Source organism: Botryllus schlosseri, chromosome 6 (genome assembly GCF_051294905.1).
Source record: "Botryllus schlosseri isolate E-star chromosome 6, Bs_hap1, whole genome shotgun sequence".
NCBI classification, from domain to species: Eukaryota; Metazoa; Chordata; class Ascidiacea; order Stolidobranchia; family Styelidae; genus Botryllus; species Botryllus schlosseri.
The window spans coordinates 21,155,973-21,181,441 of NC_137241.1; the positions used below are offsets into that span (position 1 = coordinate 21,155,973).

Sequence of the window (25,469 nt, forward strand, 5' to 3'; positions counted from 1 at the left end):
GTGCGGCGTATTCTTGCAGACCTAGTACTTTCGTTTATCAGCCGGTGAAATTTGAAAAACAATCTATAATTTTATGACAAATCCAAAAATTTCTACTACTAAATGTGACGTGCATTCTTGTTTTCATGCAACCTAAAATTCAAAATGCAGTAAGAGATGTCCAGGCGCCGAATAATTCTCTCCTCGTAAATTGAGCCCAGCGGTATACAGAGGCGAGCAATGTTTCATGTAATTTTTCATGAGCCTGCTCAAACACGCTAACTCCCTTCCCGCCCTTTGGACAATTGTGAGCAAGACGTTGCGTCCATTGAAGTCGCAAGAATCAAATTACAGTATTGACATTACTTTTGATTCAGTGACACCAGATAATGACATTGTACGCCTCTGTGACGTAGCAAGTCCGCTGACGCTGTAGTTCTGTAGGTCAAACGCTGTAGGTCTGTGACGTAATCACCCGTCTTTCTTCGTCCATATCGGCATGCCCGCTAGATGTCGCTGCCGTCCGACCTTTTGTGGACCTTCATCTCCGAGCAACAAAGATACCAATCGTCATGGTGCGCCCACCAGATCGCCTTGTTGCTTGTTTTCTTGAAGTTCCCGTTCAGATTGCTGAGACCGCATGCGGTGCCAAACCAGACCCCAAACCACCAGCCTCCTTCGTGGAGAGAAGCGCAATTCCTGTCCGACCAAACATCGTGATCCGCGCCTTTCGTTGAGAATTGTCGATGGTTGCTGAATATGAGAGCATTTACGTCATTCCCGGAGAACCCGGATAACTGCAGAGTGTAGAAGTCGGATCCGGGGCCGATGCTGAAGTTGCTGGAAAAAAAAGAATTCGGAAAACCTTCGGGAATCTGCTCGTCTGTCATTTATTTCTTCAAAAGTTCGCGCTGTTTGTGAGCTTGCGTTCGTCGTCGTCTACAGTTCATTTGTGTCTCTGGCTTCCGAGTAAAATCATGTTTTGGTGTTAGGCTGCCGAAGGCAGCATAGCGAGAAAAACTAACAGCTACGCCCGTAAGGGCGTAGTACAGAGTTTCCGCAATGGATCCACCAAAGTTCTTGTTCAGATTTTAAGACATTGTATAATATATACATTTAAGATATATAAATTGGTAGGAATTTAGTGAACAAGACATTCTGGTGTTTTAGCCAAAGGATCTTCATCCGTAAGCTGTCATAGGCTGGCTTGACCCTACCGACAAGAATTCAAAGGTGTTTTGGGTAGATATTATGTAAAATCAGTGGCGGCTCGTCCTATAGGGCAACTGGGGCATTGCCCCACCTAAAATTCTGTTCAATAACAATTTAACCATTTATAGACGCACAGCAATCAGTATATCCGGAGATCACGGCGAAACCCGCATTGTTCTTGTGCTTTCGCTAACAAATGCCCATACATAGCGAAGTCTCTGCGAAAATCGAATTCTCTTCTGTGTTTTCGCTTTGTGAATGCCTAGCCGGGGCTTGCCCCGGTAGCGATCATAACAAGCTTTCACTATCTATTCTCTCAAAGCCGCGCACAATAAAGAAACGGTGATTTACTCTCTCCTATTCGTAAAATGGCCGAGCAAGTGGGGCAACTATGCCTGTCGCCCTTAAGGTGTGATGTAACAATCGTATCTATATCTGAACTCGGTTACCGTGATATGCGTTGACTCGACCTTTGCTGGTATATGTCGATTTTGACGGTGTTTCGCACCATGATAATTCTTGCAACTTGGTACGATATGTCGTGAAGGTAGTATTTAGCACTGCTCCAAGTTTCAGGCTTGCTACTCAAAGATAAGGGTGGTAATTTCGTTTCCGAAGTTCAGTGTGTGCTGATCTATCATGTACATTGTACAGCAAACAGATTTTACTCAAAAGCCGGTATTGGTCTCCATTGATTTTGACGATGTTCCATACCGAGATCGGTCATGATATTTGGCACAGTAAGTCTTAATGTTAGTATCGACCGCTGTAATAAGTTTTAAGTTTGTCACTGAACTATGTGGGTGGTAATTTCGTTTCCAAAGTCGAGTGAGAGCTGACTCTTCATTTATCGCTAACAGATTTACGCAAAAGCCGTTATTGGTCTCTATTGATTTTAACGATGTTCCATACCTAGATCTGTCATGAGCTTTTGCACGGTATGTCTTGATTTTAGTATCGAACGCGGTGCCAAGTCTTAAAGTTGACGCTCAATGATTGAGGCAGTTATTTCGTTTTCGAGGTCGAGTATGGTAGAGATGCGCGCTGATCTGATACTTAGCCTACCTACATCATTGCGGATCTCACGGAAAAGCCGGTGTCTGTCTGTGCTAATCTAGTCTGCGTTCCATAACGAGATCGGTGATGATATTTCCAATGGTATATCTCGATGATCGCATGAAACAGCTAACTAAGATTCTCGGTTTGCATTCAAATATTCACATAATTTTATGTTCGCCAATGTGCATTTCACTGTGAAATTGTGGCCTTCAAACCATTTGCTTACAATCCCCTGTCAAATGCGATAGCTATTTCATTTTCGATGTCGGCTAACAGCTGATCATTCGATCAGCCTATTCCTCGATCTATTTTACACAAAGTTCGGTGTTCGTCTGTTTGTATTGATTTTGACAGTGTACCATGCCGGAATGGGTTATGAGATTGCGAATGCTACTTCTCGATGATTTCATGTAACAGTATGCTAAGTTTACGGCTTTCTTTCATGTATTTATTGATTAATATATTTTCCAACGGCGATTTGGCAGCAGACAGTAAGCCGTATGTGTTGCGTCACAATCTCCAGTTTCAAGGCCAAAATGTACTATGTTGTTCCGAGACCGAAGTTCCGAGGCTGCTGTCCTTAGTTCTTCAAAGACCATTCAAATTGATGTTCTGGATTCAATATGACAGGCCCAATCTATGAGATAACAATTGCGTATGTGTCCGAAGTCGTTGACCTTTGCAGTTAGGCTTACGCAATCTCTCGAGTTCTAGTCATTGGAATTAGTCTGGTCAAGTCAAGTGCGAACATTGAATCTTTGCTCCGTACGTAGGCTAGTTTACGCAGTTGCCTTTAGAGCGAAAATTAGAGGTCTAGAAATTGTCCAGCCCATTGATCCAATCGTACGCCCGGTACCTCCGCTTTGGTTGCCTATCACCTGGTCGTAACTCGTAACCACCAGCTCAGTGGTCGTAACACACCAGAGAGAGAGAGAGAGATATGATATTCTTTCTCGCCTGCACCATCGAGATGCTTTGGCGACGGAGTTGCGATACGGCCCCATGAGGTCATCTAGTCTGCGCCCCCGTTTTTTTTCTCCTCCATGCTATCCGTGATTGCTGAGCGCCTAGCAGGATAGCTGCGGATACCATTTTTCGAGTCTTTGGTATGACCCGGCCGGGGATCGAACCCACGACCTACCGCTCGAGAAGCCGGACGCATAACCTTTACACTATCTCGCTCGGGATCGTGTACGAAACACTTTCGGACGGCCTATCGATTTGCGTAATCTCTAACTCTACCATGAAATCATAACGCATGCTACTAAGGATGACCTGATAATTGATTCGTGGCATAGGGACGATTCTTAGTTCACGTACATTATGTAAAATAATCCTTTGATTAAAAAAAAATGAATAAAACATTTGTTACCACACTTCAAGTCACGGCTCACCGGCAAACCTCTCGCGGCACCTACGTTAAAATCACTGTTGTCGGGAAATTCATGTGACCATCATATTAAAGTTACTTTTTTACGTTGGAAAACGTCATTGTGACGTCATGTTGATAAAAGTCGCTCGCAGCCCTTGCCCCACCACCCGATATTGTCACGAGCCGCCACTGTGTAAAATATTATGTAAAATCATGTCTTGGTGCTTATCTTCTACTTTTCTGCATTTTCTCGTCGCAACTGTCAGTTGTTACGAAGCAGCTTTGCACGAATGGAGAAAAAGTGGCAAATAATGCTTGACTGGACAATTCACAGTCGCTAAGACATAGCACGACAATGCAGTACGGGAAAAAAATTGACTTTTCAAACAATTTCACGATAGTTTTGATTTTTGGACGATCTTTTCACAATTGACAGTTGGACATGACAAAAAAACAACCCTTGTCATGATGTAAGACGAAATAATTTCTTATTCAATCAATCTAAGTTTCGCAACTGTGGTTCTTCATCATCCATTTTACGTTCGAATGCAGCTCACCTGTATTTCGCCCACCGATGATCTTTCTTATCTTTCGACATCATGTTGATTTCCAACGACATATCATCTCCCTTTGTCAATTCATGCAATGCCTCGAGTCCTGCAGACAAACGTGAAGAAATGATATAAGGCGTTGATTTGGATTGTTTTTCAAGGCGAAAATTCTACTATATCGTAAATGCGGGAGACTCGATATCACCCAAGCAGAGTTGTCAATAATTGGACTGAACATGATGGTCCTGGACATAGGACTAGAGTCTTCACACTATGACTCAGACTCGAACCTTTGCTCACCGACATGTTGTTCATGGTAGGCCTATTCATCGTCTACTGTGGTCAGTTTACACCAGCAGGCCAATTTTCTTCATTATTATTCAGTAGCTGCCGACTTGTAGCACGGCCAACTTCTAGGCTTTATAAGACACCGCTGCGCTTACATGGACGGGATGGTGAGGTAATTAAACCGGAGTTGACCTCGGTCGGACCCATTGGTAGATTGGTAGACACCGCTTACATTGATGAGATGGCGAGGAGAAGCCAAGATAGACCTTTAACACTTAGGTTTAGGAATTCCAGAGTCGGACTCGAACCCACTCGCTCCCCGATTTGTTTCGGACTTGACTCGGTGGTGATTTGAATATCTCTCGACTCGGCCCGAGTTAAAACTATTGACTTGGTTACAACCCTGCACAGAATCAAGTCATTTATCACTCAGATTATGACCGAGTTGCTAAACAACAACTTGAAGGAATCAAAGTACGACATTCCTACCGAGCCAGTAATCTCCATCACAATCCCCGAATCCGTTCACGTAATCATCCCAACCTCTGAAGAAATCCACGTTTCCGTGTTTTCTTCGCTGGAAAACCTGAAACGGAATTCAGCAATATACAATCAAAGTTGCAGAAATCTCACCAATTGTCCGCATTCGAGTTTAGCTCAAAATTTTGTGTCGCTTCGACCCGATTTCAACTGTTGTATACGTCTTATGCCGATCTTCATGTATGAAAGATTCCAATTCCTACTCACAGTCCATTTCTCGTGTGCAGCACATGTATTCGTCTCATCTTCTGATCTGATTTGAAGCGGGTAATTCACGATTCCAAATGTCAAAAGAAGCCACATTTTGAGCGAGATTTTCAAAAGCAACTTGATATTCAATACATCAGCTGGCCTCTGCTGCCAATTTCTGAAATAATTTGCTAATGTTTGGCGACTTACACAGTGAACACTGAACATATTGCAATTCATATTACGCGATTGACTTATACACGCTTCTAAAATTTAAATTTTAACTTTTTAATTTGAACTTGTCGGTACAATCCGGTTAACGATGCGTATCCTACTTAACTTGATAAGATAGGTGAGGGTAGGCAGATTAATTTATATCGGCGCATAAGACAATGTGACCTACTATAACTGAGCCCTGCAAACAAATGCGTTTTCTACCAACATATAACGCATATACGTTCTACGCAACCAACTTGTCTGCAATGACAATTCACTTCGTTGACAGCCATTTTGAGGAAGACAGCTTCCTGACATCGTTTATGAAATTCTTTGAACCGCGTCACAAGAAGCTCACGCGATCAAGTATCAGATCAAAGAGAAAGTTTTGAAAAAAACTCAATTTTGCGATGTGGTATTACTCGTTATAGACCCATCAGCCGTTTTTGAACATGTAGTGTTTGAATATTGGCTACCTATATTTAATATAGGCCTATACAGGCATATTATCATCATCATCACCGAGAGAGAGAGAGAGATGATATTCTTTTTCGCCTGCACCAGCGAGATGCTTTGACGACGGAGTTTCGATACGGCCGTGAGGTCATCTAGTCTGCTCCTCCGTTTTCTTTTTCTCCTCCATGCTATATCCGTGATTGCTGAGCGCCTAGCAGGATAGCCGCGGATACCAATTTACGAGTCTTTGGTATGACCCGGCCGGGGATTGAACCCACGACTAGGGCTGGGCACAATGATTCGAGTACTCGAATCTGAATCGAGTATTAATTTTAATGATTCGAGTCGAGTAGTAGAAGACGATTTTTTCGAGTACTGAAATTATACGCTCCTCGCAACTGAAAGTTAATTTGCTAACGAAAATTATTGGTTTGATACGATTTTCCACTTTTGAAGCCTTGAAACCTTGATTGGCCGTGTCGCAGCCAGACATGGGGTGATTACTTCATGAATGTAATCGATTGCGATTACGATTACTCCTGATTATCGCGATTACGATTACGATTACAGCAAAATCAGGAAGTAGTCGATTACGATTACGATTACATTGGAAAAGTAATCACGATTACTTACGATTACATTTATTTTGCTTCTTAAAATCTTATTTGAACACATATTGGAAGATAATATAACAATTTTGATGTAAAGGCCTCATAAGAAAGCAATTTTATTTTTAAATGAGACGTCATGATGTCATCTTTGTTTACGTCATAATATACCCATTGCTCAACTATACAGCTAATGATTCCTTGCATCTAAAGATTTGCATTCTAACCAGGGCCGTAAGCAACCCTTCCAAGAGGGTAGTGGGCGAAGGTTGAGCTCGAAGGGGACACAAAATTATGTCCTAAATTAACCTAAATTATAGAGTATTTTTGAGATAGTTGATAATTTTGAAAAAAAAATCTTTGCGCTTCGCGATTTAATGTCGCTAAATATTTTGATTTTGAAATGCATACCACTCCCTCTCAAGAAAAAGTATGCATACTTCATAGAACTAGGCATTTCGGTGCCGGCCATTACCGCGCCACGATACACCGGGACATATTTAGTTTCAGCGCGCTACCAAAAAGAGACCTTGGCCGAAACTATACGTATGTGTCCACTGTCCATTGTCCATAACCACGCTGGATGGGCGCGACGAATAACCCTGTCCTACCAATCTGAGCCCCACAATAGTGACAATACAAGTGTCACCCGGGCGACCTCAGATGAAAATGCACCCGTAAGAAATGCCAATTTGTGTGTGCGTCTCACGAAAGATTTTCTTTAGTTTTCCTTTAGTCGTCTACGTCTGGGTGACTCCAATAACTTTTGACTATAACAGACGGGTGGTCACGAATTGGGCCCGCCCGAAGATATTGTAATTTTGAATTGCGTGCCCTAAAGTTTCGTTAACACCACCTCCCCCAGCTCGACCGGTATATCTGACCACGGGGCTGAGAGAGGATCAAAAATAAATAGTAATGTATGGAATTACCAATACTATAGACGAAATTTAGTCATGAACTTGAAATATTTTTTGCAATTGGCGCGACTTGGAAGCAAATGCACAGCGAATCTACATTTCACATCGCATTAAAACATGTCATCCAGTTGTGGCTAAAATCCCGGTCATAAAAGTAGGGAACAGATGAACTTCGCACGCCAGAATTTTGACTGATCACCCTGGGGTGAGACTAATGTTTCGGGTACGAAGTGCTGTTTCGGTCCTGATTCTAGCTGTAACCCACGCTAGCATGGTGTATAAGTGGATGGCTATGGTGGCTGATACAAATATTCAGTAAAGAATTGCAAAGTAACGAGTGGCCCCCGTTTCAAGTAGAGCCATGAAATTAAGACCAAGTGAACGTAAAATTCGGCCTACAATAAAGATATCGATATTGAGCCGTTGGTATTTAATTCTTTGATGTTGTTGCCGTCATGTTCAATTTGATGAGTACAAAACTTCAAATCTCCGTCCGATGTACGTAAATAGGCCTATACTGGTCGACGCTCGTCAAGCAGCAACAGTCAAACTGCTTTATAACTAAGCTTAACCAAGCATCAATACATACGTTACTATTTGAAGCTAGGCTGAGTTGTGATCATTATCCTGCTGCGAGATAGTGGCTTCTAATTGTATTGATAACCTGATATGAGGCATGGCGGATGATCTTACAATCACTCAAACACATGTACAAATTGTACATCGAATATCCATTTACTACGCGTGGACAATACGTTACGCAATGACGAGCAAAGCGAATAGGCTACTTGTGACATAATAATGGGCAGTAGTTTCTGAAAATCAGACGGATGAGTATGGCGTAGTATCGCACTCTTCATTGTTCAAGTATAGAGGATGTAGGATGGAGTGCAAACCCATTGTTCGCTGTTCAGAATGGTCACGCTTGACTTAGGCTTCTCACTACTATGTTATTTATTGTTTATGTCAGGTACGCCGAGTTTGTTTGGCGATCCAGTTGTTAGTATTTAGCGAATGTAGGTGTTGAAAGTTGGCGTTAGTTTATAATTGGGGATTTGCCATGTAATATTTGTTACAGCAGACCACCTTTTTCTACTATCTATTGCAGGGGAGTCAATGTAATGGCGAGTTTGCGATACCGGTACCAACATCCTGTAAAGGATTTATTGGTAGAATAACTGCATTAACATAATGATACTTGCCACAATGACAAATTGTGAAACTGCATTTGGAGCAATCTACGTATCGAATCTCGCCTACGGATAATAAGTTCATAAAAATGCCGTCAAGTAATTAATTGCGCAATCTCCGGATGTTGCTCTTCTCGAAGCTACTTTTGGATCATTGGTAAGAGCTCTGTGTGTTAATACCATATGCCAACTCATGGTTAGCATTTTGCACAGCGGTTATCGGGCAGTTATTCTAGAAATCCGTATATCTCACACGTTCGATTTTCTATCAGTACTTGTGTCAGCGAAAGGTCATAAAGAGGACGAAGCAGGGCAATACAACATATGCTCATGCTTCAATCAACTCATGGACAAGTGTCTGTGATGATCCTCAGCCTAAATCCTAGAAGTCCGACTGAAGTGGCCTGGGTAATTTAATTTTTGATTTTTTTCCACTTGTATTATTCATGTGTGTATCAATTGTATGTGTTTACTTTCGTTGAAGGTCTGAGAATTATCCAAGTAATTAGTTTCGAAAAGTAGATCTGGTCGAGGAGTTGCAAAATTTCATCAGGAAATTGTAGGTGGCTGCGTTACAGATTGCTGGGTACATCTTTGCGTCTACCACATAAATACCCATGACATTAATATTAGGTGCCGTTTTTACAAATTTGCTCAGTAGGCGAAACCTACTTGAGTACTCCAAATAAACAGATGTATTTCGTTACTGAACACTTCGTGTGTGCTATACGGTGAATCGTGCAAAGGTGATCAAAGTTGCTATCGTTCGTTCTGATAGAAGAAGTGGTGATTTTCAAGTTGGTTTTAAAAGTAGGTACTCTAGGCCTAGTTTTGTATAGAAAACTGTCAAGTAGTAGAAGTAGTCTAAAACATAACCCCATAAGGAAGTAGGGGGAATCTACTTGTAGTATAAGTATAAGTACTTCTATACTAGCAAACTCCAGAAGTACATGCGGTACAGTGCTAAAAGGATCAGTTTTGAAATGTTTTGTGGTCTCTGTCATGTTTTGTTTAACTTGCTGTTTTGTTTAATGTTTGAAATATACCATTCTTCCATTTAACCGTGTTTGCTTATATAGGCCTATACCTATTGTTGTTGAAATGGGTTTTCGGCTATGATATTGATGGATGAGTATTGATAGAACAAAATTCAATTCAGTTTATTATTAACACCAGGGATATCTAGAACTTCTGATTAACACTGTTATCAATCAATATGCCACACAACAAGATTGAGATAAAATGAAGATGAGATCAGGCACCTACCACGATCGGCCTAGGCTATGTGAGGATGATGAGGTATGCACATTGCGCGCACACAGAACACACAAAGTAATAACGGGACAGCATAAAGGACAAACGGCTAAAAGAGGTGGCACGCGACGAAGGATGTGGTCGCGAAATGAGATTGTGGTTAATAATCTCGGGCGCTGACTAGTATTTGCGAATTAGAAGAGTCAGGGCTGGTTGTCGATCTGTGATCTACGAGGCACTACGGGTTTGAAATACTGATAACGTTTGTTCTACCCTAATAGTAATTGTAGTCATTCGCGTGCTGTTGAAAACGTGTGGTATGGCGGTAGGGCCGACGAAGTTCGTCAGAGACGTGTCGATGGCGATAGGTTACGTTAATCACATCAGAGACATATGGATTGTAGCCAGGTAGCGCTTTATTACCCGCTTAGGACTGAGGTTAATTTATGTATCCAATTTAGTCGTATAATATTTTTCATCAAATGATGAGCGTGCAACAAGTTCCGTGAATAACCTACAACGAAAGAGGATAACCGTGAATAGTGCTGTGGATTCAATATTTAATAGCCCGATACCACTGCGTTCGATGCGTCACAATACGATCGTGAGAAGCCTAAGTCGAGCGTGACCATTCTGAAGGCATTTACGTCTGCCAATTATTCGCCGAACTATTTACGTATTATACTGTAACTAATAAGTGTTTTGATGTTTCCTCTACATCATATGATGCTTTTTAATGATGAATGTGCTGCTAACTCTTTGTAATGAAGCTTTTCGAGGAAGCAATCAAAAGTTACTATCGATGATGCGGATGAATACATAAATACGGTTCTGAGAGTTAGCACTCCATCCTACAGTCTCTATAGTTCAAGAATGCTCACTCTTCAGTTCATGTCATAGTCCTAGTAAGAATAAAAAGTAATCGTTTTTTTCACGAAGAAATCGATTAGATAAGTGAAATAGTCGATTACGATTACGATTACTTTGGATTTTTTTCGTATGTAATCGATTGCGATTACGATTACCTGAAACTGCTGTAATCGTCGTAATCGATTACGATTACTAATCACGATTACACCATGTCTGGTCGCAGCATAAGAGACATAGTACAAAGCTACGAACGTTACTGGAGATAACACATTTCCGAAGTCATGATCATCCCACAACATTGTCAAGAAGTTTAATGAATATATGTATATATATACATATAAACGCAGCTTCTGGGTGACCCCCCACCCATATCAGTCACACTATAACAGGGGTGGGCAACATACGGCCCGCGGGCCGGATGCGGCCCGCGAAGGGATTTTGTTCGGCTCGCGGACAGTTTTTCGTCTTACATGATAATGTGGCCCGCCGGCCCCAGTCTTCCGAGATTCCCCACTACCTGCTCACATACATTTTAGTGATTGTATGTTTTTATACACATGTATGCACGCACAGCGAGCGAGGGTGGAGCTTACGCGTAAGTTCGTCGAAGCGAGAAGACTTGCATTATCGGCATTTATGATGTACAGAACCCTAATGTCATTTGTGGTAATAATGGTGTTTGTCGACGACAATGGTCATTTACACCAGGCCGATATTTCTTATTTTTGATTCCGTAACCGTCGAATTGTAGCAAGGCGCACACTTATAGGCTTTTGTAAGACACCGATTATGCCAGGTGTCGTCAACTGAAAACGGGTCGCGGGCCAATTTCAAATTTCGAGGCCGCGGCCCGCATGAATTCAATATCGAGATAGGCAGGCCGCACAGTTTAACAACCACGCTATCTCGTCACCTACTTAATCCTAATGCATTGATATCTTGGTAAATTTGGGGTACCGGGCATATTGAACGCCTGGAAATCTTGATGAAGGATTGCACCGTGTGTTGATTGATCAGAGAGAAGCAGACATGGTGGTACCTGTATGACAGGGGTGGTACCTGTATGACAGGGGTGGCCAACCTGCGGCCGTAGAAGCAAATTTGTGCGGCCGTGGACACATAATTCAATTAGTAGGTGTTGGCGGCCGTCGACGACGTGGAATTTGAATTTACGAATTGACTCCCGATTTCTTGAAAGATTTTAATTATTCTTGAAAGTTTCTACGCGCAGCGCGCGATTCAATGCGACTTTATTTTTCGATTTTAATATAGTTGCCCACTTTGCAATCAGAGCCCCACAGTACAGTTGCGAACAGATGCGTCACATATAGAAATACCAACTCGGAATCGTGTTCTCCTCACTATACCGACAATCCTGACGGGAGGTCAAGACATGCAAAGAGCAGCATGCAACAAAGTGACTAATAATAATTGGCCTGCCCTGACCGACCCTCCACCAACTCTACCGGTGAATCTGATCACATGGGATGATAAATAATATGCAGAACTACTAATTTTCATGACGAAATTCATGAATGAATCTGAAAATTTTTTCGCGCTTGGCGCGACTATGAACACTGAACACTGAACAGCCTACTAGGGATGGTGTGAACCTCTGGAAGGTTCAGGTTCGTGTGAACACGAACCATTTTGAAAGGTTCTGTGTGAACGCGAACGTGAACTTCATGACGTCACGTGACGTCATATTGCTAATTCGAAACCTACATTTCAGTAAAGTGATAGCCTATAATAATGTACATGTACAGTATACACGATACCTAGTGACGACTCCGGCCACAAAATGCCACAATGCTCAAGACTCAAGAGCATATTAACGTTATAAGCGTCGCCAGATGTATCAATTGGGGCAATCAGTTGATATAATCACCCCAAAATATCATTGTCTTCCGTCGCTTTGCCAACAATGTCGACGAGGGCTTGCAAGGGAATATAAGCTTACGCCTTTACTGTCTGGACCAGACCGAAAAATGTATTCAGCGTCTGAGTATTGCTACGTTGATATTGAGCAGAGTGTAAACTGGGTTTGTATGCTTGCTACCGATATTACCCCATTAATAAGCTATATGCAGCAGTAGCCAACACCACAATCGCACGGCTTTGGTTTTTATGATGCAATAAACATATGAAAACAAGATTGGCCCCGTAACGCCTGCTAGATTGTTTTTACATCAGACAACGATTGCCTTATTAAAGATTATATTCGCCATTGATGCCGTGTGATTGCGGGTCAAGCTCACAGCATAGAGTCACCAAATATTAACAATCGGAAAGCTGGATATTTCGAGCAAACTTTTGTAATGAAGCAACTGAAATGTTTGAGATGGTCAAGGGGCATGCTCGTTTAGTGTTTATTTTATTCTGCCAGCGCCACGCATAGCGTGGCCCGCAGTTGAAATGAAATAAATTTCAATCAAAGATATTATAATGTAATGAAGTGAAAACTGTAACATATGAAAAAAGGTTCACAGTGCAGAACCTACCAAGGTTCGTTTGTGAACGTGAACCTCTGAATTTCTGAGGTTCACACACAGAACGCGAACGTGAACCTCACGTTCACACCATCCCTACAGCCTACATTATTTAAAAGATTAGTACGGAGTTCGCCGGAAATGGACATAGACACTTTAACATGAGTATCTGGCGTCCTGCTAGTTCATTACGACTATTCCCTGGAATGCGGCCGTAGGCTACATGAGCAGTCGAAATACGGCCGTGACTGGCAAAAAGATTGGCCACCCCTGCTGTATGAGAGTGCTGTTCTCAAATCCACGTTGTCTTCGTCATTATTGGCGAGAAATGGCTTTGAAGTTGCATTGCTGTCGTTAAAATACATTCATTAAATACGATTTCATCCTTGTATACGTGGATAAATAGGCGAATAATGTATCGATTCAGCAATCCGGCCCGCCACGTACTTAATTTTCCCATATCCGGCCCGCCGACTTGGAGAAGTTGCCCACCCCTGGACTATAAGCACATATTTCATGTGACCAGGCTCCTTATTGATAAATGAAATACTTTGTGATTTACATGTGTGAAAGTAATCACAAATACAGTGGCAATGAAAGCTCAAAAATCAAAAGTTTATACTTTTGAAGGAAATAATGACATGCAGGGTTGCAATGACTTGAGTCGTGATATTTTGGTGACTCGACTTGGCTCGAGTCAAAAATATAAAAGTAAGATTGACTTTTGGCTCGACAACTTGTGACTTGGATACAACCCTGAATGAGGACCATAATTAATCACTGAAGTGACCAAACCACGCAGTAGATAGAATACATACCTAGAATAGAAACTTCCAATGAATGAAGAAACTACTATGATCGGACAGTTGAAAGGATACATTTAGTTGGCCGACTTCAAAGAAGTAGAAATCGAAATTATGATAGCAAATAGGATGGAATAAATCAGGCTATTCTCTTGCAGACATGCGGTAGCGGTAGTACGAATCGCCACAAGGCAGTGTTTCTCCTTGCTCTGACGGTCAGGTAGGATTAGTGCTGTTTCTGTTGTTGTTGTTGTTGTTGTTTGAGGTTTGGGTATTCATGATGTTTGTCGACTACTATCGGATTAGTGCTGTCGTGATGCGTTGAAGATTAGGGAAATATTCTTGAACATTTCCGAGAAATCTGAGTCGTATTCCTCGCAAATAAAAGGTACAGAGATCACTCGGCGTTACATTTATATTATACATGGTTCATTGCTCAGTTGCTCTCATTCGTCCTGAGCATGGGCCCGCTGCGGATCACATGTGCGGTTGCCCTCGACAACGCAGGTCACATAGTAAAATGAGGAATGGCACGGCACATGCCATCGCATTGAGGTCTAGCTCCAGTGCGGACTGTATGCCACTCTGTGATCGTGGCATGACACGAAGAGACGACATGGCCTCGTGATGCTGCAAAGACGAGTTATCACAAGCGTCTTTGAGCTCTTTTGGAAATCCGTAGCTCTCTGCGGAACATGAATATTACTGACGTGGAAGTCGACAGCGTTTGCAGCGTTGAAAGGCAGCTCGAAATAGTAATCGCAAAGTTCAAGTTTGTTGACTGTTAAGGGATGAACTGAGAGCGAGGAGGGCCGTTTCACAACGCTGCATTCCAAATGGCTGCAATTGACAAATTACGTTTATGTGACATCTGGGAAACCAGAAATGTGTGGCAATATAGGCTACCACTCACCGTACCGATATCGTTTTAGGCCGCATAAAGTATGATCGTCAATACTGTTGCTGGTATTGTCAGTTGATTGTTGATTTTAGATCGGATTAGGTGTTTTGTTAGTGCGTGGAAATATTTTTAAGCTCTTACCGATTACGCGAAACGCCAATCGTTAATCATATCTTTTCAAAGTTCCATTTAACTATCGACGCGGCGTTACCCAAAGTGCTCTGACGCCGCTGCCGTAGCAGTTAATAAAAGCCGTTACGTTTCGCAGCTTTCCGTGATTGCCGTGTACTTTTTACCATGGGTTTGTTTGCTTGTGGTATTCATGGTGTTTGTCGACTACTATGGTCATTTACACCAGGCCGATGTTGTTCATTAATTTCCGTAATTCACTACTTATTCCACGGCCCACCTCTAGGCTTTTTGTATCTTAGGTATCGGATTTCTGAAGTCGACCTTGGTCGGACTCGAACCCGCACCGATTGGTGTTGCAGCCGCGGATTATACCACTGCGATATCTCGCCACTTTTGGACCGTGTATGCGTATTTGGTGCCCAGTTATTTCATTGCGACTATGTCCTGGAATGCGGCCGTAGGCTACATAAGTAATCGAAATGCGGTCGTGAATAGCATAAACGCCATAAAGGTTGGCCACCCCTTGTGCATAATAGTGCTGAGCATCGGAGCGGAGTCGGGGTGGATTCGATTTTGTGACAGTCGGAGCGGAGTCGGAGTTTACTACGGATATTTTTTCGGAGCATTTCGGAGTATTGCAACTTTTTTCTCCGATATCTTTGGATAGCTCTGACCAGAATACACTCTTGATTATGATCACAAACCAAAACACAGACAGTTGACACCTTGTAAAGTTGTAATATGACGGGTAACATGCAAAAATGATTGCCAAGTGCATAAAAATCAGTCATCTGCACTGCAATTGGGGACGAGAGAGTAGACAATACTATGAGACCAACCCTATTATCACATTAATTTAGTAAAACACATTACCAAGTGTACCATGCTTGCCGCTGTTTCGGATACTTGACGAGATTCATCGGAGTATCTCGGAGTCTGGGATGGAACTCTTCGGAGTCGGAGAGAGTTTTCCTCAGACACTAAAGTTGTCGGAGGGATTCGGAGTCTCGAAAAGCACTATCCGCTCATCGTTGGTGCATACTTTACAGATCGATACCGTTTTAAAACAATGCAATGGGTACAAAGCATCACAGTCATAGTATTTACTTCTCTTGTGGTGAACTTCCGGACCTCTGCAGCACATGCCGTCGGTGAGTTGGAGAAGATTATCTTTGCTTTTAGCTACCGTGCAATTTCGGAATATTTTGACGTATGTGCATTGTTCAATTGTGCATGTTTGTGCAATAGTGCCCACAAGCGCCGATACATTTGATGTCCGCGATGTATCGAAAAAAAAAGGTTTAATGAAGAATAGGGGTCATACGGATACACCATGACATCTTGAAACGCGATGGCACATATGTACCATACTTCGCCATTTGTGGTCCATTAGGCAACCATACAGTTTTAAAGATATGTTATAAATATAAACCACATTGTCTCCAAAACCGAGGCATCAATATTGAAGGAGTTCGTGGCCGAAAAATGTTGAATAGTCACCGCTATAGACGAAAACGCGTAATGAATTTGAATAGGATGATAGTGCGTCCGATTGGAAAGCTTTCGGACCACGCGTTTTATAATAAAGTTCCTCCGTAATCCATCATCTCAACAAATTACACCCTTCCATATTATATCAAGCGTCGAGCGAGGCATTGCCACGGAGCCCTTCATTGACAAGGCCAATTTTGCAGGAGTCCACACATGCAATCTAGAAGAACGTAACGTCACCGTGTTGGCATACGTGGACTGGCCGTTTCGCGTGGACTGCGACCATCTGCGTCAGGCCTGGGAAGCGTTGAATCCCGGGCTTGATAAACATTTTACTATGGTGCGTTTATGGTGACGTAAATAGGAATTATTGTATCGCGTTTGCCTCGGAATATAGCATTCTTTGATGGGAGTTGGCGTATCAAACTTATAGGTGAAGATAAATGCGATAAAACATGATTGTACTTTTGGTACGCCGACTTCTCCTGTAACCCGCGCTGTAAAGCAGTGCTCTTCGACCGGTGTGCACCAAAATATGGGAGTTTTATTGGTTGAATTTGACAAGCAATTTCGACCACTTCTTTGTAGTATCTTAAATTGATGAAAATGGTAATAAAATATTATTGACTAAGCAACTTGACATTTAGTGCCGTCTTAGTCGCAACGGCACCGAGGTATCAGAGGGTATATTCACCCTCGCGAGTCTGGAGGACGATGTTGTCTTCAGGGCCGAGTTGGTGAGTCGAGATACAGCAGTAACCCGGCTAGACTGCATTTAACTAGACCACTCTTTGCAGCTCGTAAACGGCACGCGATGCTTAGCGGGCAGCATAGACGTGGACCTTTCTCCGTTTCCTAACGAGACCTGCTTGACTTCGCTAGGCGACGCGAGCAAATTGAAATACTCGCAGAGCGCCATGCGCGACTTTGTGGAGTTAGATTGTGGCGGTGAGTGTATTAATCATAACATACCGTGCCGTGTGCCGAATTGAAGTGCCATATATCTAGGACCGTAATTGCCGCACCCAATTATTTGCCGGTGAAGAAATACCGATTTGAAATCGTTCGCATCTTTTAGTTTAGTACGTTTGGGCGATTTCAATATCTTTTGACAAAGCAGATAGGAGGTTACGAAATAACATCAGGTAACGAAGTCATTATACCAACGGGTCCGCCCGAATATGTTTAATTATTATTTACGGGCCCTACATTTTCCAAGACACCTCACTCAGTTCTACCGGTAAATCTATTTATACTTGAGCAGAGAAAGGATATAAAAATTGATAGCAATATATATGCGATTCGCGATCATATTGACCGATTCAATCATGAATTATAGAAAATTATAGAAATTAGATTCGACACATCTCACAAATTAAATTACCGGCATTTCGCTCTAATAGTCTAATTAGACAGCTAGAATTATATAGTTGCCCAAATCTGCTTGAGGCGTCTGTCGCTAAGGTGCGTGTCGCGGTGCTTCTACTTAACAGTTATCAGTATTTTAGCCGCGAAGAAGCATATTGCGATGCATCCACTTGAAAGTTTTCAGTTATTTAGTCGCGAATACGCATGTTGCATGTACTAAACACTCTTCTATGCATAGTTTTCTAGGACCTCAAAATGCTTACTAATCTTACTTGCTTGGAAATCACTTCTGCTTATTTATACTAGGGCTATAGGCCGATAACACTGCGCAACAATTTTGAACAAAAAAATTGTTGATTTCGATTTTGCACTTGATTTGGGCTACTTTTGGCGAGCTGATTCCAGAAATGCCGATGGTTTTCTTCTATCACGTCAAGTTTTTGCTCTACGACATATGCCCAAAATATGCAAATTTTCATGAATTTAGTCATATTACTTTTCCATACCATATAAAAATCCGCTCTTTTACCATATAATAAGTTATCTAGCCAAGGGTTCAATTGAATTATTAGGAATAAAGGTAGTGGTATCTAGCGTTGGGACCCCGGGAAATCTCGATCCCGGGATCCCGGGATTTGAAGCAATCCCGATCCCGGGATTAATCCCAATGAAATCCCGGGATTTGTAAACAGCATTTTCCAAGGCTTACGTAGCGCCATATCTCTTATTTTGGTAATAAAGCAATGTCACAAACTCTGCTGATTGCCTAAAACAATTCACAATTATTTGATATTAAAGCCAACTATGTCATAACAATGATTTACACCAGTGGTTCCCAACGTGGGCGATATCGCCTCCCAGGGGACGATTTGGCGGTCTAGGGGGGCGAAAATAACGAAGGGGGCGATAGGGGGGCGAAAATGGACAAAGGGGCGACAGGGGGCGAAAATAGCGAAGGGAGCGATGACGCGGTAAAACGGCTATATTGGAGTTAAATCGGAGAAATAACCTTTTTTTTTAGTAAATCAACGAAAATTTAGTTGCATAAGTGTAAAATTCGACATCGAGCCGAAAAGTGGACCTTATATTTTTTTTAGTCAACCCGCCGGTGATTACAGTTTGTATGCTCATTTTTCGGTTCACAAAATTAGGGGGGCGATGATCGGTGTTGAGCTTGAAAAGGGGGCGATGAGTCGAAAAAGGTTGGGAACCACTGATTTGCACAATCACTTTCGTCGTCGTCTACGAATCGTAGCAGTGTAACTGAGTATCGGAAAGTCACAAGGACGGTGCTGTGGAGGTGGAATACAGGTCGAATAATAGCGAATTTCGAAGATGTCAATGCGAAGAAAAAATTACATGTTTGGCGACACTGTTTGTTTTATAAATCTACATCAAAAGCCGAATGCAACTTGTGTCAAGACGTTTTGAAAGCTTCAGTGTCTAGCACAAAGGGACTGATAACGCATTTAAGGTCCGTAAAATGATAGTAATTAAACCATGCATGATTCAATTGGACACGTCAAAGAAAGATCAGCCAAAAATGAAAAAGATCGATTCCTATAAAATAAATCGCATAAGCCTCGCCTCGATGAACTTCTTAACCAGTTAACTGCTGTGGACGGGTAAACATTTATTCAATTACCCAAAGTGAGTGAATTCGTCGGGCCTTCAAGGCTTATGGCTATGACTTGTCAAGATGTCGCAAACGGGTTTGTGACTTGGTGATCGAGCACAGCAAATAAATCCGTAAGTGTGTGGAAGAAGAGCTTATGGCAATGAAACGCGACATTAAACGTTTTTCGATCACGTTTGACGAATCAACTTCTACACGAAACAGGCGGTACATGAATTTAAACGCTCATTATCCGGGTGGCCTTCGGTCGCTGGGTTTCATTCGTATTCACGGGAGCATGTTTCTGCGTCAATACTACAAGGAATAAATGTTGTGTGTGTAGCTTGTATGTGTATTTTACAATACTTTGCTAATCCCGGGAAATCCCGGGATTGAGAAGCGCAAATCCCGGGAAATCCCGATCCCGGGATTTCAAATTTGATCCCGAAGTCCCAACCCTACTGGTATCGATCTAGGCCGATGCTTTCTCCCATTTTTGATTAGAGGATGCAACCATCCGAGGATATTTCACACACATATTTGACGCAAACTGCAGGATATGGCAAGAAAAATAAATATTACATTTACTATCAGCTATAGGTCCAATGCCCCATTCAGCTTATCCAGTGTAACTTTAAACTGCTGCTCGATAATTTGGATTAAGATGAAGATCTTAGGGATAGCAGGCCTAATGATGTAGATTTTGAAATTGAAGATGATTCAGAATGTAGAGTAGTCCATCAACACAAGCTATTGATCTGACATAGGCTTTGGGACTTGGAATAGAAATTTTCGGAACTTTTAACATCCTTACGAAGTGAGAAAAGATTACTTGGCAAGGTAGAGAAGGTATCTCACTTTCGATCAGGAGAATCAGCCTTTTCTTCGTCGGCCTACTTTCGGTAGCTTTTTGTATTGTCGTGATACTGGTATTGACATGATACTGTCACTATGGATTACTGGAGGAGTTAGGATAGGAATCCCCACTTAGAGCTCAAGTGAATGACAAATGCCTATACGTAGCTCAAAAAAGGATCCTAAAGTGTGGCATTCTCCAAAATGGCAACGTCTTAGGTGCGGTAACAATTGCACACTCAGTTAGTCTTCGTGAATAATACAGAAACATTGAGAACAATACAGAAACATAGAATTGTTGCAATATCACGAGCACTATTGGATCGTATGTGTCAACTTTGAAATATTGTGTTTTCTTTGATTTTCAGACAATAAGGATTCACAGCACATGCAACCCTGATACACGTGTGCCACTGCCATATGTTTATGTCGGACGGCAGACATTTAAAAAAAACTAAAATATCTTAATAATTTCCTTGGAAAACTTGACATATAGTCAGAGATGGCCAAGGAGAAAATGTACTCCAACATCTGAAGATGATGGGCATAAGATACCAGAGTAGATTTGAGCTTGTTAGCTGACTATTGCTCGAGTATCAAACTAGACAACCTACAGAATTATGGGTTATTAGCGTGAATTTGGACCCTGAAACTCGCACTTTATTTGTCCTGTAGAAGCAATATCAGTTTAAATCAACCAAATAAAGCAGTGCAAATGTTTATTTGACTGGTTGTAGTTTTTGAAACGTTTTATACAATAAACACAAAATATTAAAAGTAGTGCTATTTTGTGGGCTTTGAGGCAATGCGGGGGGGTGCCTAACCCAAAAACTTGACGTGATAGGGAAAAACGAAAGTCATTTTTGAATGCAGCGCTCAAAAGTTAGTCACAATCAATTGCCTGATCAAAGTCAACAAAAACTGTGTTGACCGGTGCCGAACATCTGTGAAAATTCATTTTGTGACGCAACACTCGCATTTGTTCCCGTGCCACGATTTTCACACCGGCTCGTGTTTTTGCAGTCGGAAACGGGGCTTACCCCGACATGATACCGAAAGGCGCTGACGACAGCAATTTCACGACCACCTGGATATCTGACAGTTGTCGGACCGACAGGTATCGTTACAACAAACAGTGGAACCATGCTAGCGTAAGCTCCCGGCCCGCCGGATTTGGCGACACCCTTGAAGTGAGTGACTTGGGCTTACCTGGCGACGGATTGTTCACAATCCGTGTATTGCGGTGACACGTTGCTGTAACCCGGGCTCTGCGTTGTCGGTTTGCTCTGCCACTGACTTCAACTTCTAGTCTAGAATTTTCAATATACCTACAGGGTTGTAACCTATGGTTACCATATTTTGGGAATCGGAAAAGAAGACATTTTTTCAAAATTTTCAGACTTACAATCCGGAAAAACTTGTAAATTTATTCCTAGTTGGTATAGTCGGTTGTCTAAAAAAAATCGTCTTTCTGGCTCAACTCCCGGAAGACCCGCCTGAACGTTACTTGAGTTCTAATTTCCTATATCTCAGTTTAAATTTCACATACATCCAACCAAAATTTTTTCAAAAGAGGACAAATTCTCAAAAAAGAGGACATTTGGGCGTCCTCCGAGGACACTATCAAAAAAGTAAGAAAAGGGGACAAATCATTTTAAAAGAGGACGTATGGTAGGTAACCCTATGTAACCAAGTCACAAGGTTCAGAGTCACAATTCAATCTAATATCTATAATTTTGAATCGAGTCAAGTTGAGTCATTTTCAATTCACCACCGAGTCAAGTCCAAGTCATTGTGTGCACTGTTGAACTCGAATCGAGTCATGACTCGAGTCATTACAACCCTGTATCCAGGGGCTCCCAAACTAGAGGTCGCGACTGCAATGGGCTCGTTTGCCTATTATCTGGGGTCACGGAGACGAAAATTACCTACCAATTACTAATACAAGAATGCCAATTCAGCGAATGCTTCCAGGAAAACTACGAGTGACCACTAGTATTAACAGTACAATACGTACACAAACGCTCTGCGCGGCTGAATAACTATAGATCGTTATCTTTAATTCGCGTGACGCAGTAGGATATAGATAGAAATCAATCGAAAAGGCCTGTTGTTATAGTCTTGGTCTCTCAGTCTAAAGACGGGGGTTGGCGAGTTCATAATTGCTTCACACATAGGCATTGAGTAAGTTTGGGTGAAGGTGGTGATCATTTTCTAGCGATCCGCGCGCCAAATTGGGAAGTAGGGTCGCGCAACATTTTCAAATCCAAATTTGGGTTCGCGACCATGAAACGTATGGGAACCCCTGCAGTATACCGACTTCGCAAACTTTATAACACACCGACACCCAATACACGGCTTCAAAATTCTTATAATTCTACCTGGAAGGTATATTGCATTTTTAGTTATTATTGTTATCCAGTGAACAACCGATCTTTTGAGTATAAAATAAATTGTGCTCGCGGAAAGGAATTGACTGTGTGAAAAACTTGATAATGTTAATATTTGATGAAGTTTGCTACCAATCTAAACTAGCTGTGGTCGGAGTCACAAACATCAACTCCCGTATGTGCGTATTTCCCAACTTGGATTATCAAAGCGCCGTTACAAAATTACCGTGACACCGAGTTCATCAGGATATAATTTCACTAGTCTCTGACTCAGAACCCTGGCTGTAACACGGCGATAGTGGTCGGTAACCGGTGGTCCGTGGACCGTCGCCACTCCGACAGCAGATAGTTCTGGTCCGCGAAATTTCGTCTAGTGGTCAAGATCACTGAGAAAAATGGAAAGAAAATTAGATTGATGAAACAAATGTGTTACTGCCATACTGGACACCATGTACTGACCTGATAGTGTTCGAGGTGAATCAATTTTCATCATTGAACTTTTGTCATTTCGAAAACGGTCCACAGAGCAAAAAAGGTTGCCGACCCGTTCTTTAACTCAAGATATCACAACTGGATTCGGGCACGTAGTTTACGAACGATCTTTATTGCTCTCGGACGCTCGAACTCGAATCCGTAACGGAATCGTTATCTGAACTAGAACAAAAGCTGGAAGCCGAGATATGCATTAGTGTACGCCGGTACGATCGTGTCAAACCGGAATGCGTCTCGTTTAGATGCCGAGCGTGGACTTTTACGACGCCATCAACTTTACGTGCCGCATCCAGTACAAAGACAAGACTCTATACCCGGTGTCGTACTCGCAATGCATGAGACGTGAGTAATCGTGTATAGGCCGCTACTTCGGGAACTTTTTGCGTTGCCGAGCGCAATTTTTTTGTTAAAAATATTGTACAGGACGAACCTGTCGAATTTTGGACGATCGGGCAAAGGCACTTACACTAGGCTTACCATATTTTGGAAATGTAAAAAGAGGACACTTTTTGAGAAATTTCAGTCATGCAAAACTGGAGAAGAATTCTCAAAAACCGGTAAATTTCTCCCACTTCGTGATCGGTTGACTAAAAAAAAAAAAAGGTCATCACTTCCGCTCAGAGCTCAAAATAACGTTTTTCACTCCACATTGCCAGGTGGATGACTAAAAAAAAAAAAAAAAAAAAAAAAAGGTCTTCTATTCGCTCAGAGCTAAATTCACCGCTTTTCCCTCCGAAATACCCGCCGGACCTTCACTTCTGCGCTAATTTGCGGCATATCACTCGCAATTTCCTCTAAATCTGACCTAACTTTTCAATAAAGAGGACAAAATCTCAAAAAAGAGGACAAAAGGGCGTCCTCCGAGGACACTTTCAAAAAAGTCAAAAAAGAGGACAAATCCTCTTAAAAGAGGACGTATGGTAAGCCTAACTTACACCCTACCTCCGTCTGTAGTAGAAGGGAATTCGCGGAAACAAACACATATTCGCGAATAAATAGTCCAGAGCAATGACAGTAGTGAAATGGCCGACATATAGCTATCCTGCCCATATCACGAGCGAACGAGCACATCGTAAACTCGCTAATGGCAATGTAGCCCACCCCGAAATGCATCTCTCATGCAATGTTCAGAACGTGCTGTCGAGGGTCCGCCTATCCTGACCTGCGTGGAGCTTTATGACGTCGGTATACGCGGACGAACTCGATTCGATTGCTCTGGGCAAATGACCGGCGGACTGACAAAGCATGGCGACTTCGTGATGCAGTGGAAGAAGGTATATCGTGTCGGGTTGTGATTTCTGCAAGGTATAGACACGGGGAAAAGTGTTGGGATGAGTTGCTCGCTACTACATATAGAGCAGAGGTCTCAAACTCAAATGAGCTCGCGGGCCAATTTCCTACTTTTTGATGGCGCCGCGGGCCGCAGCACCAATAATAGGGGAATTCAACATATATCAAAGTAAAGGCCTTATTTCCGGGGTTCGAGCATAGGCCTACTCCTGATAACTAGGCTGCATTGATCATGTCATTACCGAATTCAAATAGAATCAGTGTTTGATTAAACCTTCGAATGTTGGAGCAGATCAATAACGACTTGAACATGATGGATCTGTGCCATGACAATAGAAATGTACAATCGCCGAAGAATCCATTGGTGTCACACTTACAGTACACCAAAGGGACAACATAATGTCAATGGCAGTTGCCATACCTACCTGCTTAGATATCTAAATACGCTACGCACGCAAGCTGCGACTTTTTGATATTTTTCTATTTCTCTTACCAGTTTGATAGTTTGTTCATAGTGTCCAATATGGTGTGGACACAAGCAAATCTCACGGCTCAGGGGAATTGGTCTGCGTCACACTTTCCATTTGGTCAAAGGCAATTTAACGGTGATTTTCGACCGGCTTGCCCAGCATTAAATTTCATAAAACGGGTATCAATGGAAAGCTGCCAACGGTACTGATTGCGAAAATTAAAACTTTATTATGTTCGTGGCCCTAGAACTCGCCAAAATAAACCTCGAATGTTGCATTGTAAGTGAGTTTGGTATTGTGACGCAACCATGCCGTCTGAGCAGCTCAAGGGCAATGCGCACGACAGTGATAGTGTGGATGCTCATTGCTGATTGCTCAATCGCTTGCGCAAGAATCGCCAAGCCAATACGCTTGCAGCTTACGGTGCTCCTCACCTGCTCCCAGACGTCATTGCGGTGTCACAATATCA

The 25,469-nt window shown here is 42.3% G+C and overlaps 2 protein-coding genes across 2 annotated transcripts in view; one reads left to right on the top strand and one right to left on the bottom strand.

Moving 5' to 3' along the window:
- Positions 1-485: 485 nt before the first annotated feature.
- LOC145440161 (microfibril-associated glycoprotein 4-like) lies at positions 486-5,585 on the bottom strand. The gene is made up of 4 exons (XM_080317742.1): positions 5,209-5,585; positions 4,951-5,047; positions 4,180-4,279; positions 486-819 (listed from the first exon to the last, which is right to left on the bottom strand). Exons 1-4 carry the CDS (start codon positions 5,428-5,430, stop codon positions 486-488), a joined length of 753 nt encoding a protein of 250 aa, XP_080173868.1. The 5' UTR covers positions 5,431-5,585.
- An 8,444-nt stretch (positions 5,586-14,029) lies between these two features.
- The window catches only part of LOC145441472 (uncharacterized), a 57,100-nt gene continuing 45,660 nt past the window's right edge, over positions 14,030-25,469 (top strand). The window contains exons 1-8 of the mRNA XM_080319341.1: positions 14,030-14,216; positions 16,079-16,180; positions 16,724-16,860; positions 17,168-17,257; positions 17,318-17,468; positions 21,382-21,548; positions 23,483-23,582; positions 24,372-24,514. Of these exons, the coding sequence (XP_080175467.1) occupies positions 16,099-16,180; positions 16,724-16,860; positions 17,168-17,257; positions 17,318-17,468; positions 21,382-21,548; positions 23,483-23,582; positions 24,372-24,514 (870 nt within the window). The 5' untranslated portion in view covers positions 14,030-14,216; positions 16,079-16,098. The remainder of the gene's footprint in view (positions 14,217-16,078; positions 16,181-16,723; positions 16,861-17,167; positions 17,258-17,317; positions 17,469-21,381; positions 21,549-23,482; positions 23,583-24,371; positions 24,515-25,469) is intronic.

Bases quoted from the DNA above. Each gene is read 5' to 3' on its own strand.
- LOC145440161 (XM_080317742.1), bottom strand. From the start codon at position 5,430: ATGAATTGCAATATGTTCAGTGTTCACTGTGTAAGTCGCCAAACATTA. The intron at 5,048-5,208 runs GTGAGTAGGAAT...ATTCCGTTTCAG, and splicing joins CTGCACACGAGAAATGGACT to GTTTTCCAGCGAAGAAAACA. The intron at 4,280-4,950 runs GTAGGAATGTCG...GTTTGTCTGCAG, and splicing joins TGATGGAGATTACTGGCTCG to GACTCGAGGCATTGCATGAA.